The following is an 18,988-nucleotide window of genomic DNA, read 5'->3' as shown; positions in this document are numbered from 1 at the left end:
CCTTTGTTGCACTAGAGTGTGCTTTCCCCACTGACTTTATGAAGAGCAAAGTGCTTACCACTGGAACAATACTCAAAAAATCAATTTCACCACCCTACAGAACATACAGCATTCAGATTCTTTACCAGCTTCAGCTGAAGCTTGGCATGTTCAGACATGAAAATTCGTAAAATTTCAGTATTACCAATTCTTGAGATTTTCTTTTTTCTATCACTAAAGCATGTACATGATTCAATGACAACCTCAGTTACCACTAAAACTATTACAGCTGCCATAATTGTGAAATCACGAAGCAGCTGAACTTTAGGGTCCCAAAACTAAAAGCAAAATTTGGAGCTTAAGAACCTAACTGTAATCAGATCTCTCATACACAGAACCATCTCAACCTCTGCTCATTCTCTCTGAAATGATAATTAAGAAACAGTAAAACAATTTTTCTGGAAATGCTAAAAAGAAACTGCTTGATTCACTTAAATTGGCCTGTAATGGCAACAATGTCATCCTAGTCACTCCCGTTAGTAAGAAAACGTGGAAATGAGCCAGGATTTATTAATTTAGCACAGCAGAACCAACAGCTGACCTGCCAAGAGCAAGTTAATTAGCTAAGGGCACAGTGACAATCTGGGACAGTATGGCTTCAGACAGCAAAAGGGAACATTTCTTAGGATCACTTTTCAACCCTCCAGGGTGACCCACTGTCTGAAAATGCACACCAGCTCTCACATAACAGCTATTATTTTTCTGGAACACCAGTAAAAGTCCTTGCTTTCAGATAACAGGCTGGCTACAGAAGCTGGAGTTAGGGGTGGTTTTCAGCAGGGCCAGAATATTTGTGTAGGCACGTGGGACTGGAATGGCAGGACAAGGTGGGAGATTAGATCTTATTCATTCTGTTCTGCTGACTCCAGTTTTGTATAAAGGCCAGTGTAGGTGGTATTTACTAAAAAGCTCTGTTCATCACATTTCTTTCTGTAACAACACTGCGCCGTGTTCTCCTTCTTGAGTGCTTTCAAGAAGTATGTTTTCTGTGCTTGTGATTTTGCAGCAGAGGGCTAGAAATACTGACAGTTTATTCCTCCTTTGCACATGACTTTGTGTAAATATAAAGAATAAAGAGGAGGAGACACATCAGTTATCACGAGAGTTCATAGCAGACCAAATACTGCCTTGCAGCCTCCAGAAAGGGTTAGGAGGAGTTAGCTGCCTCTCAGGATGGCTAAAAGCTTCTGTGACTTAGCTGAAACCATGCAAAACTGATCAGCTCAAAGTAAACTTCACTCATGAGACTTTGGAAGCAATACATAGAAACACTATTAGCACGCCTTAATATCCGTCAGCTTTGTTAGTCACAAAAAAACAGCAGTGAAAGACTTGGAGAGCTGCCTGGGAGCGATGCTGAGACAAAGAGTACAAGTACTTTCATTGCCTTCGGTGACCTTAAGCTTTCCTAGATGGTTCAGAAGAGATCAAATGAGAAAGTCAACATTAAATTAGCCAAAGAGAACAAAAACTTAATAATACAGGGCTTGTTACCTGTGGTTCTGTCCTTTGAGGAGCTTGCAACCAGTGGAAAATCACTGGATCTAAACAGAATGATCCTCTAGTTCAAGAAGGAATTGAATAGGAATATTTGCCTTGACTAGAAACTTGCTTTTGCTTACCAGAGACTTTAAACTCTTTTTACTACCTTCTCCACTCAGCCACTCACCCCCAAATGGGATGCTCATCTACACACTCCAAGGTCCAGCATCTCTACTCCCTTAAATCACTAGCTAAAAAGCTCCAAAAAAGTAATCACACCTGAGAAGGTATTGCATTGTCTCTGAAGTATAAGGAGATTGGTTTTCTAAAGCTGTGATACTTTTCTACCACTGGGCAGTAATTCCACAGGAAAGAGTCAGGGTTGTACAGCCTGGAGAAAAGAAGGCTTGGGGAAAACCTTATTACAGCCTTTCAACACTTGAAGGGGGGCCTATAACAAAAGATGGAGAGGGCTTGTAGTGACAGGACAAGGAGCAACAGTTTTCCACTGAAAGAGGGAAAATTTTGATTGAATATAAGCAAGGTATCTTTTACAACGAGAGTAGTGAAACAGTGCAACAGGTTTTCCAGGGAAGTTGTGGGTGCCTCACCCCTGGGAAGTGTTCCAGGCCAGGTTGGAAGGGGCTTCGAGCAACCTGGTCTAGAGGTAGGAGTCCCTGCCCATGACAGGGGCAGTGGAAGTAGATGGTCTATAAAGGTCTCCTCTGACTCGAGCCATTCTACGGTTCTATTCACACAGAATAATCTCTCTAAGTACTCCAAATTACACAGCAGCCACCACACACTTTTCATAATACCTTTGAACAGAGAGAGGCTGGCAAAGGAGCTCACACTTACAGCCCAGAAACTGGAGAGAAAGGATGAAAAGAGAGATTTAAGGTGTGTTAAAGCTAGCCTGCTTTGCTACTTGGTCCTCCCAGGCTGCTCTGTGAGCTGAGGTGGCCTTCAGACCAGCTCTAACTTCTCTTATTTGCTTAAATCACTCAGGATTTGTTTCAAAACAGACAATGCAAAAACCCGGTAACATCACAGTCCTAGCTTAATACAAATCTCTCTGACTCAGTACCTTGGAAAAAAGTCCCAAGCCCCATCCTCTGATATCACTTTCATTCCAGATGGTATTTGGACAGTGTTCCTGGGAACCAGATCTGGGCTATCACTGCACTGTCTGCAGGAGGAAGATCCCTGCTTGATGGGCATACCCTCTTGGCACAGGGAACAAGCTAATCACAATATCCTATTGACAGTGCTCTGTGCCTGTGTCCTGTCCATTTTATTCACAGCACAGATGTAGCCATGGGGTTCTGAACAGAGGTAATGCTCCTGTCAACCTTTCACCCTTTTAGAACCTCGCACAGCAGAATTAATGCTGCCAAAACACTGCTCTGCTATTCATCTTTTAGTCATGTTTCCATTAAGGTGTAAGAAATTGCTCACCACTAAGCTATACAGCTACACACAGAGAAGGCTTTCCCTGTCTTCCCTTTTATTACCAGCAACATCTAGATGGGCCTACACTTTTAAGTTATGACATGAAAATCCTTCAGATTGCAGTTGCATCATCAAGTCAATTTCACTTGGAACCAATCACCAGCCACATCAGCTGTAGACTATTTACCATACCCATGCTTTGGAAAATAAGAATTTTATTTCTCCTTTAACTTACACAAGTAGTTTAATGCACAATCCTGATTCATACTAGCTTTTCTAAACTGTACACATAGATGAAAGTGATTTAGGAATGTAAAAACTGCAATTGAAGGTCACAACTGTAGAAATGTCCTTCCTGTCCTTGGGATGCAATCTGGAATGTTTTAAAGAAATCTCTGAAATCATTTTAGAGTAAGAAGTGATGTGTTCCTTACTGGTCATGCTTTCTACAGCAACATATCTATGAAAAAGCAAGACCCACATACAGTACTAAAAAAAAAAATAATTATATTTCAAAGCTTATAGGCAAAACTTTGATCTTAGATAAATGGGTACAAATGTTCATGCATTGTGACCAAGATCATTATTTTGCTCTATTACAGCTATCAATCATTACAACAATCTGTAAAGAACACTTATGAAGAAATGTAAGAAATGTTTTGCTCACAGTGATATGTGCTGAATACTGTTTTATTAGGTTGCACAAGAAAGGCAGAGGATGAAGAATATTTAGCACAGAAACAAGACAATAATAATTTCCACCCATTTTTTCAAATGCTCTTGTGAAACTAACTGCCTTTATCCAAGTTGAACAGGAAATGCAGTTCTGGTACGTCACACTGTACAATAATAAGCTGCAGTTTCTGTATTTAACCTGTCTACATGACTCAAGGCAATTGTTTCCCCTGCAGCTTAGGGGAAGATTTCAATATTCCCTATTTTGAGCTACAGCAAAAAGGAGTCAATATTCAATTCTTATTTTGTCCTTCTCAACTGCAACTATTTCACTTAAGACTGCCTTTTCTTTCCAAAATGGATTTTCTCCAATTTTTGCTCTATCTCCATTCCATCACAGTCATGCCATTGCCTTATGTTCCCTCAGACTTTTCCATCTCCACTCCACACATACTCCACTTCATTTTGTAGTCCACTAAAAACCAATTTTACCTCTCATCTGTCTTCAAAAATAGCAACAGAACACAGCAGAGCAGTACATTCTAACCACCTAGCTGAAAATTCCTGAGTATATCTACAGCGGAATTATGAAAAGAGCCAAGACTTTCCAAACTACTATTGCAGTCTTAAAGGTACTCCTCTTTCTCTTTTTTCTAAATACAACTACATTTTTAGGATATGTGCAAAAAGAACAGAAGACAGGTACTTAGTTGTCCTTTTAGCCTTTGAAATGTCTTCCTTCCAACTATACACCATATATGTACAAGAGTGAGAGTATATACACACTCACATGAATTCAGAATGCCTCCCCAAATACAGCAGCTGTATTAAACCAAACAACCTATGTGGTGGTGGTGTTAAAATATCCCCTGATGTGTGCATCTGTTCCTGACATCACAGTATCTGAAAAAAACACTGTAAAGCCAGCTCTTTTAACACTTTGCTTAAGATGTATTTGTCACTGCTAGATCTTCTTTGGCAGCAAAGTCTTGGCTGAGGTACAGCTCAGAGACACTGTACAATTCATTCTGCTGCCATCCATCTCACAAAAGAAAGCAGAACATAGTGAGTCATGTTAACAGACATAAGTACATACAAGTGAATGTTATTACTGGTGGGAAAGATTAACTTTGTGAGTCAGTTTCACATATTTCATCTACTTTTTTTGTGAAAAGCATGATCTATTTTGGCAGGCATACAATGTGATTTATTTGGATTTCTAAGTAGCGATATTTACAGATTAATTAAAATGTTCAGAGACATCTTTCATGTCTTGGCAAAAAGTTTCCCCTTCTGCTCTACAAATATACTCTTAATATCCCAGTGGAATGTATTTTCACAAATACTCTCAGTTAATTTAATACTTACGGTCTGCATGTTTCCAGTAGTAAGAAAAAATGCTGATACTTCTGAACAAAGTCTATGTGATCACTGAAGCTCAGTGAAGAGCTAGCGAATTATGCCTTTGTTAGTAGCTGCTAAAATACATTATACAAAAAGGGAAAAAGTTACATTGCATTCCTGTGGTCCTTTGACTCATCCTGGCTGGATGCCAGGCGCCCACCAAAGCTGTTCTGTCCCTCCCCTCCTCAGCTGGGTAGGCGGGAAAAATAAAATGAAAGGCTTACAGGTCAAGCTAAGGGCAGGCAGAGATCATTTAGCAGTTATGGGCAAAACAGACTTAACTTGGGGAAATTAATTTTATTTATCACTAATCAAAACAGAGTAGGACAGTGAGCACAAAACCTTCCTCTACATCTCCTTTTTTCTCAGGCTTAACTTTATTCCAAATTTTCTCTTCTCCAGTGGTACAGGGGGATGAGAAATAGGTACTGTGATCAGTTCATCACACATTATATCTGCCACTCCTTTCTCCTCATATGGAGGACTCCTCACTCTCTTTCCCTGCTCCAGCATGAAGATATGGAGGACAGTCCTCCTTGAACTTCTCCAGCATGACTCCATCCCACGGGCTGCAGTTCTTCACAAACTGCTCCAGTGTGGGCCCCTCACACAGGGTGCAGGCATTCTGGAACAAACTGCTCCAGGGTGGATCCCCCACAGGGTCACAAATCTGGCCAGCAAACCTGCTCCAGCATGGGCTCCTTTCTCCATGGGTCCACAGGTCCTCCCAGGAGCTTGTTCCACAGTGTGCCTCCCAAAGGGTCACAGCCACCTTCAGGCATGCCCCTGCTCCAGCATGGGGTCCTCCATGGGCTGCAGGTGGATCTCTGCTCCACCATGGACCTCCATGGCTGCGGAGGCACAGCTGCTTCCCCACGGTCTGCAGCCTGTGCTGCAGGGGAATCTGTGTTCAGGCACCTGGAGCACCCCCTGCCCCTGCTTCCTCACTGGCCTTGGTGTCTGCAGAGCTGTTTCTCTCACATATTCTAACTCTGCCCTTCTCCAGCTTCAGCTGGACAGATTTTTTCCCCTTTCTTAAATCTGTTATCCCAGAGGCAGTACCACTGTTGCTGATGGGCTCAGCCTTGACCAGCAGCACCTCTGTTTTGGAGCCCACTGGCAATGGCTCCATTGGACACAGGGGAAGCTTCCAGCAGCTTTTCAGAGAAGCCATACCTGCAGCCCCTCCTGCTACCAAAACCTTGCTACACAAACCCAGTACAACTTCTTTGTAGTGTTAATCTTTTACATAAGCAACAGCTAAAGGGATGGAACTCACATGTAAGGTGGAAAGTCTAAATCAGACTGTGACAAAAACAGGCTACATCTTGAATAGTGAGATAGCAGACATGTATCTTTGCTTTTTTAAAGATATTTAGAAGCAGAAAATGGTTGCTTACCTTCACTTACCATTACAGCCAGACCCTCTGACTTTTCACTGAATTTTAACAATCCCTTCCAAAGCAAGTCCTGTACCAGAACTTGTAATCTAATGCTAGGACAAGGCACAGGTACAGTGACAAAGCTCAGAAAGGAAAAACCCTTACACTTTCAGAGCACTGAAGTTAAGCATATGTTGTTTGAGAAGAAATAAGGGCATGAGAAAAAGTAAGGCTGAGAATATTTCACACCCTATTTGAAATCATTCACCTTTTAACATGAAGACAAAAACTGGATATATTTGGTTCCCACCCCATAGAAAAACTACCCTTATCTGTAGCTTGAAGAGATTGAATTAAATAGTTACATTCCTTTATTACTACAAGAGGATTCATTAGACTTCTATGAAGAAAAACAGACCCAAGTGCCAAGAAAAACTAATCATGATTCCTCCACTTTAAATTACATTAGTAAATTGATATAAATCTCCAGAGAAATGTCTAATTAACTCCATGAGAAACAAAACAAACAAAAAGTCCACACTCATTAAAAAGGACTAGATGGACCTACAGTTTTAAATTATGACACAAAAATCCTTCAGATTGCAGTTGCCTCTTCAGGTCAATTTCAAGTCATATTTCTCAGGCTGCAAAATAGTAAGCAGGGTATAAAATGACACAGTTTTATCTACTGGCCTAAATACACCAGTGCTCACACCACTACTGCCTTTGGTAGAGTCCTTGACCAAGCATCAAGTTATATGGAAAAGTCTTGTCATTTCTCCAAGTGAAAATTAGGGCTCATTGTACCAAGCCGGGAACAACATGTACAGTGCTTTTTGATGCATCTAAATCATCTGCGATTTTTAAGCACTGTGTAAGGCCCTATCATCTTCAAATCAATCACTGCAGTTCTCTTCTTAAAACATGTTATTTCCATTAACATTCCTGCAGGCAGTGTAATAACAAGTCCTTTGCTAAATCAAGATTCCCAAATGGCACCAAAATTTACAGAAATGACAATAAACATTCCTTACTATACCAATTAAAGCCAGAGGCCTTCTTCTGCAAATCCTTATCCATATGAATGATTAAAGGCAATTAGGCATTATAGCAAGAACTGGCAATCTGCAGTACTGTACTCTCAGATGACCATGATAATCAGTGTCTAAACATGATTCTTAAAGAAGAGAAGAATTAAGCAATCATAGCTTGCCTTGGACAAATGTGGTAGGGAAAGAAGAATGGCAATTATCTTCAGGCAGCTAAGAATGTCAGACAAAACAAATTAAGAAAAAAATCCATCCATCATTCAGTGATATGGTTTTGGCCCAAAATAGAGAAAGAAACAGATATTTTCCAGACTGTACATGACGAAGTGCAACTAGCTTTCACAATTTAAGAAATTAGACCACTTATTGTCATTTAGCATTGTCTGGGCATTTTATAATCTCAGTCATACAGATGGTGACTTACCACATTTAAGCTGAAGCTCTCCTAAGCAGCCATAAGCATCCATGAGCTTTCCATACTGTCCCTTAATTGCATCCTTTTCTTCTGGAGCTAAGGAACAAAGAGAAAGGCAGGAAATTAGTTATCCAGTCTTCATTAAATTTTCAGGTTGCTATTATTCCTATTGCATAGGAACCAATGCTACCTAGGTTGATTTTTTTCAGTCAACAAGACTACAGTGCAAAGGTAGGGTTAAAATCCTGTAAAACCATAGAGATTAAAATATGATGGGACAGAAAAGCACATCTCCACACACCACCCTAGAAGAAAAAAGAGTACTCACTTTATTTTCAAATCAACCTGATCGTTAGTAACAATTTTATTCTATGGAACAGATGGCACATCAGTCAGATAAAGAAATACATGAGCACATGTAAAATTTACACTGTTCTAAAATAAGAACAACAATCAAGTTTTGCCATAAGCTAAAATATAATATCTTGATGATAATACATTGATATGTCTCGATGTACAAAAAGAGAGAGTTTATACTTCCAGACTCTCAGTCTAATTCCAGACAGAACTGGAATTTTTTTATGCAAGATAACATGATTTGATGTAGACACAACACCAGATGTTGATTTCAAGAGGAATTACACACATTTTAGTGAAGTAAGAATTAGTTAATTAAGTAAATAAAGGATCAGATGCTCGAGTTATATTTGTGCATTTCTGCAACAAGCAAATTCAATGGGCACATACTGAACATCTAGATATTAAGCCAGACCACAGATCAAGCTTGTCACTGGCTACTTTAGCATAAAATCAGCATACTTCCTGAATGAGTAAGTCTGCATTTTGTATATATTTCCCAATAAGGAGTAAGGTTAATCTCCCAAATGAGGAAAACATACTGTAACCTGCAAATGTCCTTTTACTTCTTGAACTACAGATAAACAGCAACATAGTACTTTCAGGGATTTGCTAATAATATGCAATCTTATGCTCCTAATTAACTTCAGCAGTTAAAACCTGAAACCTCCGGGTATAAAAAGGACAAACTGAACTGCTTGCAATGGATGATAGAAGAGCAAAGACAGAGACTTCTCTTCATAAATGTCACGAGGCAAAAAGCTCAGTGAGAAACACTGAAAACAAATAAATATCCCATATATAGCTGACACTTTGAAGTGAAATGAAGGACAATTCCTCTTGCAAAATTCCTTCAGAGAGGCAACCCCCAAGAGTAATTAAAACATGTTTATCTCAATTTTTGGACTTGTGACAAATAAAGAAGACTTGTTTAATTCTTTCTTAATTGTGTTTTTACTACCATAGTTTCACAACTTACTTACTCTACTTTCTTAGAACACTGAGAAAATCAGGAGAAACTAGCAAAACGTTGATACCACACACACCAGTGAAGCAAAGCATAAGCAGCAGACAGAGGATAAAGTTATTTTTATTGGGTAACATAAATCTCTGGACAATAATGATTTAAATACTCAGTAATGGCACATTTTAAGGGTTGAGACTCCGCAAGCTCAGTTCTCAGGCACTTTAAAAAAAGCAATTTCACAAAACTAGTTTAGATAGACTTTAACAACGTTTCCATCTTTGAAAAAACCTCCCTGTCAAGGCTTTCTTATGTATTAAAAAAAGCAGGTTAAAAAAGGTGATGTTTCACTTTCCATGGCATCTTTATTAAGCAGAAAAGAGCGCCAACAATATACTGACAATTTTTTTCTTAAATCTGTTCCCTCCTTTAAAAGCTGTCTACATTGAAATAACTGGGCTACTTTAAAATAAAAAGGGAAAACCAAAACCAAACTTCTTACTCCAAATATTTCAGCTTTAAGAAGAAATCTAAAACAAGGGAAACACCAAGAGATTCAGATCTGAGATAGATGCGAGAGCTCATAAAGCTGCAGGTCAGGCACAACCTGAAAGCATTTCAAAAGTCACTTCAAAAGCATGGCGATGCTCTTCAAAATAGAATTACAAGTTGGAAAGTTGGCTGTTAAAAGTGTCTGGTAAGAGCACAGTCCAAAAGAATGGAATTTATTTCAGCATAGAATTAGGCAACACATAGCTCATTCCACCACTGGCAAGAAGTACCTGCCACTGGCATGTATGGAACCCATTGGAGTTTCCCAGGTCATGCCAGTGGCATCACACACCCGTCAGCTCCCGGCACAGCACTCCTCCAAACACGCAGCCAAACAGCTGCGATTCCGCAGTCCTGGTACAGAAACACGGCTGTTCTGGGCAGGCCACGTGTCAGAACCTGCGCCTGCAGAGCAGCATCAGCCGGGACAGCAGCACCAGCAGAGCTGCCTGGGAGCAAGGAGCAGGAAGGAGCAGGAAAGGAACACGCCAGACACAGCTGTGGGTCATGCAAAGAGAGAGACCAGAACATTTTAATGTCTACGGACCACATTTGGGGGGGGGGTGGTGTGTGTAAATTCCCTTTGTTAAAGATACCAATGGAATTTGAAGTCTCCTGTCCTGGTAAACTCTTTGGTGTTGCACAAAGGACACTATTGAGAGGGCTTGAGCCAGGTTCATATCCTGTTATTAAAAAGAAGTATTTATAATTCTCAAAATCTCATTGAAATCTCAAATAACTGACATCAAAACCTAAAACATCTCCTAGAGCATTCAAGGAATGCTAGGACACGAGTCAGAATCAGAAAGAGTATGGCTACACAGAGAAAAAAACTTATGTGCTACTTTGTTGGATGAAGAAAGTTAAAGGGAAATATTTCTATGAAACACTTTAACCCTTGTAAAACAAGAGGCATGCAATAATTCAATGAAACCAAGCTGCAATAAAATCAATTAAAAGTGACCTTTTCCATGCATAAAATATTTCAGAGCCAAAAAACCCCACACCATGAAAAGACATACAACTACATTATACCATATGCCTGACCAACTGTGACTTCCTGCTTTTAAAAGCTGCAATTTCAAATTACCATCTAGCAGGAACTGGCCAAACATATGCAGTTTCCTTCATTCAATCCCTCCTTAGGGCTGAACCCCTAGACTTCAGCAAGAATCAGCACAACTCTCAAGCATATGGACTCCAGAAAAGTCAGTGACTGGAGTAAGAGGGTAGAGAAAAATACCAAAATTCCAAGTCCAACACTAAGGACAGACACAGTAATACCTGCAACTTCAAGATAAAAATTAAGGAAAAGTTCGTGGAAAAAAAAATAGTCTGAGACTGGGTTATAGATTCTGTTTCTCCCTTGTGATTTTTCACCCTGATTCTGGAAATAGTCACCTGCTTGGCTGTAGGTACTGCTATAAAAATGTAATCTGAAGCATATTTCTAAGTACTTTAAGAAACATAGGGTTGGTGTCATGGGATGACTTTATTTGTGTCATTTAGCATAAAGCAAGTACTTTACTGTATTTTCAATATCTTTCACCTCTAAAATCTTCCTTTTCACATTCAATCTGAGCTAGACAGGCATTATGAAAGTCAGACTGTATTCAGAAACACCATATAGGCCAAGCAGTACAGAGTTGGGAAGAAGTTTGTGGTTAGAGCAACAGTTAAGAGAATCCAAACACTTAAAACATTAAGCAATGTATTCACCAATTTTCTAATAAGATAAGTTTCTGGTTGAAAACACAACAAACAAACCAGAAAATTGGCATTTTGGAAAGGTCAGTTGCTTGGTTTTCTATATTAGATTGAGAACAATCTCCTCCTAGTGAGAGAGAATGTTTGCATACTTGCATGTGCATATATGAATACATCAGCTCACAATCAAATAATGGATTAATGAAACCACCAGGTTTCTACTGGCCAGCTGCAAGCTGCTGCAGGCAGTCAAGAAAATAAAAGGATAGTCCCCAAGTGACTTCTCGAAAGCTTGGCCATTATCTTTATGTGGTTTCTGCCATAGCTGACTCATATTTACATAGAAACTTGCAGCAGTCACTACAGACATAACCACTACAAAGAATTAATCCCTCACAACCACTACTTGTCTCCTAGCATAGAAAACAAGTCTTGTAATCAACACTCTACACTTACACGAACACATATTCCCTCTTCTCTGTTTGCATTTTGACAGTAGTGAAAAAATTGCAACACACACTTTTTCCTACAATCTAAAGCAGGGATGTTCAGCCTGAGAAAAAAAAAATAGCTTGCAAGTGCCCAGTGCCAGCATAACCAGGGAAGACAGGACTCCTGCTCCACAGACTGCTGCCACAAATGGAAAAGTCTGAACACCACTAAACTACAGAAAACCTCACAGAAGTTTGTGCTAGCTGTATGAATATTCTGGTGTAGGAGTAGAAATGAGCCATGGTGGAGGGCTCACTGTTTTGGATAGAGTGCTTAGAAATACCTTCACAGTACTTACACAAGCACTGGTGCTTGATTTCCACACACCACTCAGTTGTTCACATAAATACAAAACCAAAGCTAATTGTAAACAGTTAATGTACATACAGCACACAAACTGCCTTCTGCACAAAAGAAGGAAAATATGCACAGGTAAATAACTGCTACTTCCTGGTTTTGCAAGACTTTAGCCTGATTTCAGTCTGCTGCATCAGAGAACCACACACACACCTGCAACTGAAGCCGCAGAGGAGGCACAGAGCTCCTCCACAGAGCATAACTTAACTCTATATAAGTTTGTCTCTAGTAAAGGCTAACTTTCCAAATCTGTGGGTAAAAGTCAGGAATAACCTCAGACATATTGGCAAAAATACACACTGTATCAGCTTTGAACTTCTGTACTTTCCAGACACCATGGTCATTTAGGATTTAACATAACAGGTGATGTAACATCCTTCATAAAACCAGCTGCAGAATCAAAGAGCTTGCAAAAAAAAAAAAAAAAAAAAAAAAAGAACTCAGAACTCTGCAGCCCCTTTGGCTCTGCCCTTCCATACACATATTATTATGCTGAAATTCAATAGCAGAGCACTCCTGTTGACAGCTCTTCACTGAAACTACCTGCCAGAAAAAAGTTAAATCACCATATTTTCAGCACTATAGTCTTAGTTTAGTTTAGCAACTGCCTTGACAACAGTCCAGAACTACCTTGTGCAGTTCACTTCATCTGTAAACCACTGAAACTGTAACGTGTTTAAACTAGGAACAGCATCTCTATCTATACTCCCTGTTGTATTAAGCAAAAATTTCTAAATCAATGACAATTTTTCTTCATCCTTCATGACTCTAGGTTTCTTCCACAAAATATATCGATCTTCTAGTTCAGAGAATTCCTGGAAGAATTGTTTCAGGCTGTCACCCATCCTTCTGGAGATGACTAAAGCTTTAGGACTGCCATTGGACAGGGAAAAAATAAAAAGCTTGAAGCAAAATGTGTCATTCAATTCAAAGCAGTGAATTTTACCCTCCACCCTACAGTGACATCATGAGAGAAGGAAAACAAACTCCCATCCTCAGAAATACTATTTAACTTACAGTAGAACAGAAAACTGCTCTGTTGATATCACATCACTATACAGATTAAGAGGTTTAGGGATATGCAACTAGGTTTCCTGCAGTGATTTCTGATTTCTTGATTTTTTCAAAAGTTTTTTAGTTTAGGTTTCCATTACAGGACAAGTATTCTCATTTTATAAATTGCTGACATTCAGGCAATTAGAGATCTTTACAATACTTTTCCACTACTGGAAAGGATGCAAAGGATATCAAGGATGAAAATATTTTTCAGGTATTAAATCTCTGTATGCAGTAAGGAAATTATGAAACATAATCAATTTGTGACTAAAATTGTCATCATTATCTTTATAAGATATCAAGAGAGGAAAAAACATGAAGTCATCCATTCACAAGACAGCATCAAATTGCTAGCTTACACATTTGAAAGTGTTTATTTTAATGAGAAGTTTGCCAGAGCTTTATAGCCTTATTGATTCTGTACAAGTGTGTGGTTTTTCAGATTTCTTTTTTTGTAACACTAATTCTAGGACAATTCTCACTCCCTTCTGCCACTTGAACTAGGTTAAATTCAACATTTAAATTTCTTCTAGCACAAAATTATTATAGAAGCAATTAAACTTTACGCAAGTGCAGATGTCACGCCTGTTCAAGGGCAGAGGTACTTGCTAATTATGGGGAAAAAAAGAATAATGACTAAAATTTCTTCTCAGGCCTTCACTGTCCATCTATGATTATTCCTCTCTGTTTACATGAGGGTGCAATTGCAAAACTACATAAACTGCTGTACAACTTAAGTGCTCCAGGTATTTATCAATCTGCTTTTATTTAGTGTAGAGGTTTGCATAAGACACAGTTGCATAACTCCTTCTCACCACAGGTATGTAATTTTTAAAGAACTTTATTTTAGAAAACTAGACAGAGAGGCCAAAACTAACGCAATCCTAGGACTAGCATGTCTGAAACCACACATATACAAAGTTTATGTTAACCTCCCACTGTCATGTTCTATGGTTAGTAACAACCTAAAGACAAGTCAAACAAAACAGAATTAATGTTGTTTTTGTTACCACCCTGCTGTGAAGCTTCCTCTTCACAATTCTTCTAAATTCACCAGCACAATACCTACTACTGGTTTTCCCTCCTTTTCTGGTCCTCTGCTGCATAAACAGAAGAAGTTATCTAAACAGGCTCCACTTGACAAACTAGCTTTTCCTACAATTGAGGAACCAACCCAGGAAGAAATAGAGGAATCAAATGAAATAAAATGACAAAGTTATTACCATGGAGTGGGCTGAATGCCAACACAGACAGATTGCAGTTATCTCAAGACATGACTTCCAAAAGACATGGCAAACAGGCTTTTTACCCTACACAAATCACTACTGTTAGAATTCCTCTAACACATTTTAAGAGACTGTATAAATTCTATAATCATAGAATCACAAACTCATTAAGATTAGAAAAGGTGTCTAAGATCATTGAGCCCAACCATTAAACTAGTACCACTGTGTTCATCATTTAAACCATGTTTCCCAGCTTCCACATCCACACAGTTTTGGATCACTTCCAGGCATAGTAGTTCCACCACTTCTCTGGGCAGCCTGTTTCCATACACCTGACCATCCTTTCCATGAAGAAATTTCTCCTACTATCAAATCTAAACCCCTCCTGGTGCAAGTTGAGGCTATGTCCTCTTGTCCTGTCACTTGTTACCAGGGAGAAGAGGCCAACCCTCACCTGGCTATACCCTCCTTTCAGGCAGTTGTAAAGAGGGATAAGGTCTCCCCTAACCTCCTTTTCTCCAGGCTGAACAACCCCAGCTCCCTCACCTGCTCCTCACAGGACTTGGGCTCCAGATCCTTCCATTCTGGTTCCATTGTCCTTCTCTGGACACGCTCCTATTTTGAGATAGACCAGAATGCCACTGGCCTCTTTGTTCACCTGGACACACTGCTGGATCATGTTCAGATGGATGCTGAGCAGCACCACCAGGTGCCCTTTTCAGCTGGGCAACTTTCCAGCCACTACATCATTTCAGGCATAGCAATTCAGATGGGGGATGGAAACACTGGGGGAGAAAAAACTACTCTATGCTGATGCTTCCTTTAATTAGTGAGATTTCAAGTCTTTCCAACCACTGATCATACAGGTGGCTCAGGGCTGGCTAGGTGAATACTGAACTCTCAATTTTATTCATGCACATTGGCTTTAGGAAGTGGAGCTGCTTTAGATTTTTATCAGAATAACAAAATACAGACCAAACTCCATTAATATTTAATATAAAGTTTTCATGTCAACAGGTTTTAGGGTTTCAGGGAAAGTGAGTAAAGTGCTGCTCAGTACTAACTGACTTTTCACTGCCAGTTCACTGAAAACTGACAGAAAAACCCCTCTCTAGAAAACTGTAACACATTTATGTCCACTATTACCAAAGAATTTCACAAGAAACGGAACCCCCAAAATATTGCATAATATGGAACTCTAATAAAACATAATAAACAAACAAAAATCCCTACAGTGTGGCAATAACATCTTTTCCATGACTGGTCAAAATTTTCACACTATCAGAACTAATCTTGAGAAAATCAGCTACCCCTTGATGATCTTTCTGGCTTTCAGAATTCCTCAAGTCCCTAAGACCTAAAAATCAAGAATTTTAGTCTGCATGTCCTGCCAATGTGCATTGTGGAAGATTCAGTGGACCCAGATCCTGAGGTGACATTGTGACTGACATTGTGCAAATCACAGATCTTCCTACAACAGTTTGAGCTGCTTGAACACGGACTCCTACAATGCTGTGAACAGCAGCATGATTGCAGGCACAGGTATTATGCAGAAAACAATTTAAGAACACAGCACAAGCATGTGTTCTCCTACATTGCTTTTTGCCCCTTGCATTCGCAGTCACCTCATTTTTCTGTGTCTGCCTCAACATTAGCGACATCAGCATTGCGTTAATTCACGTCTAACAAGTACCAAAAGCACAAGGTGAGACAACCCTGAGAACGTTTATGAGACTCCTCAGTAAGAGCCAGACACTCAAGTAACCAAACACCGTTCAAACCACAGGGGCAGCACAGCAAGAAGGCAGCAGTTTTTTAGGGGAGACAAATCTCAAGTCAGTCATCCCAAAACATCTCTGTTGTGAGCTGGCTGTCTTCACTGGTGGTTAGCACCTGATGGAGCGGAGTAGAAACTTCCTCAAGAGGCAGCGGACCTGATTTCTTTACCTGGTCCCTCCTCTGCAGCCAAGGCTGTAGGGGATAAGTTTGTATACTAAAGGTGCCCTGTGCTGGGACCTAGCCGAGTGACCTCTCCTGCTTCTTCTACCCCGGCTGCTGGTGAGGAGGCTAAAGATACCCAGAGCAGCGATGGAACACGGATCGGGAGATGCTGGGCAACCCTCCATGCACGGCACGTACCGGGGGTCACCCAAATGCGCCAGCAAGTGGCCGTGCCTGGAGAGCCGTGCTGGAGGTCGGGGTGTAAGTGAGGCGAGACGCTCTCCGCAGCCAGCATCCCACTGGAGGCGGGTGTGCGCGCTCCCCTTCCTCTCTCCGTGACACGGAGGAAAGTGCCCCAATGCTCTTGGGCATCGCCAGCCGCCGTCGCACCCCAGCGTCCCTTCCCAGGCCGAGGTGCGCACCCACGGGCACGCCAGCTCCGCGCTCCCACGGGCACCCACGGCCGCCCCCGCCCGCACTTACTGAGCGCCGCCACGGTGCCGGCCTCCAGCAACAGGCAGTCCTGGCGGCCGCGCGCCTCCAGCAGGGCGCTCGGCCCCGGCTCCTGCTTCCAGAGCAGCCGCAGCCCTTTGCTCAGAGCCATGGGAGCCGCCGGCCGCGGGGAGGAGAGCGCAGGGGTCCCGGTGGAGGGGCTGGCGAAGGAGCCGCCGTCTCGTCGGGCGCACGGCGCGGCGCTCGGGGGCCGCCGGCAGCCCCGCGGGAGCCTCTCCGGGCGCCCGTCCCCGGTCCTGGCCGCTTCTCCCGGGGAGGCGAGCCAGGAGGGCGGCCGTGCCCCGCTGCCGCTCGCCGGTCACCTCAGCAGGCCTCCGAGTGCCTCCGCGGCGGGGGCGCCCAGCGCCGGGCGAAGGAAGCGGAGCGGCCCCCGCGGGCGGACCCGCCGCTGAGGCCGCCTCCTCGGGGAGCCCCGGCTGCGGCCGGCGGGGCGGGAGCGACCTTCCCCTTTGCTCTCCGCCTTTCTCTTCCCACCCACGGTAAACTTTCCAGTTAACTTTGTCCCTCTGGCTCCGGCTCCTCCTCCTCCGGCACAGGTAGCAGCCGCCGGCGGGGCGCTGCCCCCCGCCCTGCCCGCGGGTGAGGGGAGGAGCGGCGGCCGCGCTGCCGAGCCCGGCGGGGCGCTGTGGGCCCCGGCCCGGCCGGGCCGCTCCCGGCCCAGCTGCTCCCGGCCCTGCTCGCCCCGGCCCGGCAGTGCCGCTCCCCACCCCCGCGGGTGGCGAAGGTCGCCGTCGAGCCGCCGGGAGCGCGGCCGGCCCGGCAGCGCCTTGAGGCGCCGGAGTTGTTCCCTCGGCCGGCGCGGCTGCTGCCCGGGGAGAAGTGCGCTCCTTCCCGCTTCCTGCGGGAGCGGCCGCCCGCGATCCCGGCGCCGCTCCCCGCTGGCAGGCAGCTCCCCTCGGGGCTGCTTTCCGACTGCTGTCCCGCGATATAAAGAGTTTCGGGCAAAGGCACAGTGCACGTGTTGCAGGGTTCCCATCACGATTCCCTGGTGAGTCTGTGCAGGGTGAGTGCTGGTTTTTTCCCCGGAGTTCACCGAGAAGGAGTGGATTGAGGAGGCAGGCACAGGTACGCCAGTGTGTTCGGATGAGAGAAAAATTCTCTGTAAGCTCGAGCAGAACGTGTAGTCCTATTCATACACGGGTAAACCACGCGGAATTCTATTTTTTTAACATCACGAATTACAGCTTGAATTAAGATGTAGAGAAAACTGCGAAATTCAAAGTGCCGAAACTACTGTCTGTTATTGTTGTCTCACGTTTAAGTTCAGAAGGTCGGTCGTGGCTGTGCGCTGCCAGGTGGAATGTCACAGTCCCTGCCTTCTTTGAACGTGATGGAAAAAAACTGAAAAGCAGATTACTGTCTTTCTATCACACACATCTGGTTTATTTATTTTATAAACAGCAGTAATTCCGAAAGGAGATTGACTTTATGTTTGTTTATGGTGCCTCCTTAAAAAAAGCATTTTGAAAGGGTCTGGTGTGGAAAGTGCTGTTGGTGTTTGCATGGGGCTTCCTCCCCGCCCCGATCCTAAACTTTGATTATAGTATGTAGGGTGAGATGAAAAGTACTGGGTAAAGCAAAATAAATGACCCAGATACTGTAGAAATTAAGTGACCAGGATGAAAAATGCAAGAGAGTACATAGCTCAAAGTTTGAGAGTTTTAGAGGATGTAGGAACATAGATTAACCATGCTCAATTTTAAACAGAAAAGGGATGCCTTTCTAACAGCTACCCACTGTGAATGGCAGACCAGAAATCAGTTTATGTCATTGACATCTTTCACTCTTTCTCTAGAGAAAAGTGCTCATTTGAGATGAAATACTTAAAAGTATCACTTATTCAGTGCTGCCCAAGAGAGTTGTATCACATTACCTTAAAAAGTTGCCCTGGATCATACACTTTTGTGTTTAAAAATAGCAGCAAA

General features: G+C 42.4%; 1 protein-coding gene across 3 annotated transcripts in view; it reads right to left on the bottom strand.

Annotated features, from left to right (window-relative positions):
* Positions 1-17,751, bottom strand: part of SYNJ2 (synaptojanin 2) — a 65,445-nt gene extending 47,694 nt beyond the window's left edge. Inside the window, exons 1-2 of one of the 3 annotated variants that reach the window (XM_041470039.1) lie at positions 17,034-17,751; positions 7,908-7,994 (exon numbers count right to left, since the gene is read on the bottom strand). In XM_041470039.1, the coding sequence (XP_041325973.1) occupies positions 7,908-7,994; positions 17,034-17,154 (208 nt within the window). In that variant the 5' untranslated portion in view covers positions 17,155-17,751. Of the gene's footprint in view, positions 1-7,907; positions 7,995-17,033 lie in introns of those variants that run through there. The other 2 variants (XM_041470038.1, XM_041470040.1) reach the window with 2 other exon arrangements.
* Positions 17,752-18,988: the final 1,237 nt, after the last annotated feature.

This window comes from Pyrgilauda ruficollis, unplaced genomic scaffold, assembly GCF_017590135.1.
Source record: "Pyrgilauda ruficollis isolate IOZ18807 unplaced genomic scaffold, ASM1759013v1 scaffold24, whole genome shotgun sequence".
Classification (NCBI taxonomy): Eukaryota; Metazoa; Chordata; class Aves; order Passeriformes; family Passeridae; genus Pyrgilauda; species Pyrgilauda ruficollis.
This window is presented reverse-complemented; position numbering and strand designations above follow the sequence as displayed.